Source organism: Notothenia coriiceps, unplaced genomic scaffold (assembly GCF_000735185.1).
Source record: "Notothenia coriiceps isolate Sejong01 unplaced genomic scaffold, NC01 NC01_scaffold00028193, whole genome shotgun sequence".
Lineage (NCBI taxonomy): Eukaryota > Metazoa > Chordata > Actinopteri > Perciformes > Nototheniidae > Notothenia > Notothenia coriiceps.
This window is the reverse complement of record NW_011360894.1, coordinates 1-2,119: the sequence shown is the minus strand read 5'-3', so window position 1 is coordinate 2,119 and position 2,119 is coordinate 1. Positions and strand designations below refer to the sequence as shown.

At 46.1% G+C, this 2,119-nt stretch overlaps 1 protein-coding gene across 1 annotated transcript; it reads left to right on the top strand.

The window, feature by feature from the left end:
- Positions 1–494: 494 nt before the first annotated feature.
- LOC104958070 (leucine-rich repeat extensin-like protein 6) lies at positions 495–1,231 on the top strand. The gene is made up of 2 exons (XM_010785778.1): positions 495–653; positions 1,021–1,231. The coding sequence occupies exons 1-2, from the start codon at positions 618–620 to the stop codon at positions 1,228–1,230; spliced, it is 246 nt and encodes an 81-aa protein (XP_010784080.1). The 5' UTR covers positions 495–617; the 3' UTR covers position 1,231.
- Positions 1,232–2,119: the final 888 nt, after the last annotated feature.

The following is a 2,119-nucleotide window of genomic DNA, read 5'->3' as shown; positions in this document are numbered from 1 at the left end:
TCTACTTTTACTTGAGGAACATTTTGAATGCAGGACTTTTACTGTAACAGAGTATTCCTACACTCTGGTACTTCTACTTTTACTCAAGTACAAAATCTGAGTACTTCTACTTTAACTCAACTACAAGATCTGAGTACTTCTACTTTTACTCAAGTACAAGATCTGAGTACTTCTACTTTTACTCAAGTACAAGATCTGAGTACTTCTACTTTTACTCAAGAACAAGATCTGAGTACTTCTACTTTTACTCAAGTACAAGATCTGAGTACTTCTACTTTTACTCAAGTACAAGATCTGAGTACTTCTACTTTAACTCTAGTAATAGATCTGAGTACTTCTACTTTAACTCTAGTAATAGATCTGAGTACTTCTACTTTTACTCAAGATCTGAGTGTTTCTACTTTTGTTACTTTAACTACAGTTTGATGCTAACGTTTTGTACTTTAACTTGAGTAACATGTACTTTTACTCCACTCTTGTACTTGTACTTAAGTGTGAGTACTTTCCCGCCTCCTCTGGTTAGTGGCGGGTGTTTCTGAGCAGCTGTCCCCCAGCAGAGGACACCTGTTGTGGGGTCGAATACCATCTCTCCCCCCCCCTTTGATGGTGTCTGAGATATGAGGCCTCAACCCATAACACTGGCAGAGCTTCGGGTGAGTAAAGAGAAGGGTCCTCATGAGGGTCATTTTAAAGAGTCAGGGTCTACCAGGTGGGACTGGCTTATCAGGTCAAAGATGCATCGCTTCATTGAGTTATTCCCTGATTCCACCTTGTTGTATATTTCTTTAAATAATTGTGAAGGCAATGTTAGGCTTTGGAAAACACTGTTATAACAAACTGGAACTGAATGACTGACATATTAAGAAGCTGGAATCAGGAGCTCTGAGCTATTCTCACATGGACACAACTCAAAGCTATTCATACATTTCTTGAAAACTATTTTCTATCTATCTTTTGAACTTTAACTTCAGATCTAAGTTCCTTTGCAACCTCATTGATTGTTTCCTCCTCCTCCTCCAGGAAGCGATGGGCTTCGGAGGTGAAGCCCCTCCCCCTCCTCCTCCTCCCCCTCCTCCTCGTCCTCCCCCTCCTCCTGCTCCTGCTCCTCCTCCTGTGATGTCATCAGCCATCTCTGTTGACGCTAAAGCCGACCTCACGTCCCTGCTGAACGAGTGGGAGGAGTCTCAGAGAGGGACCACGGAGACGCTGGTGTCCATCCTCACCAGGTAAGACCTCTAATGCCCCTTTCACACCAACGCGGGTCCAGGGCCGGTTCGGAGCTAGAGCCTGATAAGCACCGGTTTTTCAAGAAGAGAATCAAGAACCGCATACGTCACGATAACGTCGGAGGCGGGGCAGGGGCCGAGGCAGAGGCCGGGGCAGGGGCCGGGGTGTGGGCCGGGGTGTGGGCCGGGGTGTGGGCAGGGTCCGGGTCCGGGGCAGGGGCAGGAGCCGGGGCCGGGGCCGGGTTGTGGGATCAACCTCCTGAACAACAACAAGAAGCCCACGTTTTGTCCACTATGTACACAACGATGGAAGACCCCAAAGGTAAACGCAGTGGTCCACTGAAGAGACCAGCTACCTACTGGGAATCTGGTCTTCCCAAGAGGTACAGAGGAAGCTGGAGGGGAGCCCGCGGTCCTTCTTTCTCCTACGTAATCGTCGTTGAAGTTGATGATGATGATGATTGTGAAGAATGGAAAGTTCGTGGTGAAGTCGTCCTATTATTTCCATTTGGTTTCGACAAAGCAAAACGAGCGAGCATATTTGTCCGCTTCCATGTTAATTAAAGTTTGACGAATATACCTTCTACGACTGATAATAAATGTGTAAATTAATCAGCGATTCCATATTTCAATGAGTTGACCGCCCAGTTAATCTGTTCTATAAGATGTGATACAGACAGAGAGACTTGGCGTCGGCTCTCTGGACGTTTTTAAGGACGTTTCTCCTTCTGGGACCGGTCAGCTTCCTGTCCCCTGAGTCAGGACTAAACCTAGAGGAGTTCAGTTATTATGCTCCAAACATCTGGAACAAACTCCCAGAAACTCTGACTACTTTTAAATCCAGGCTGAAGACTTTTCTCTTTGCCGCTGCTTTTAATTGATATATTCACATC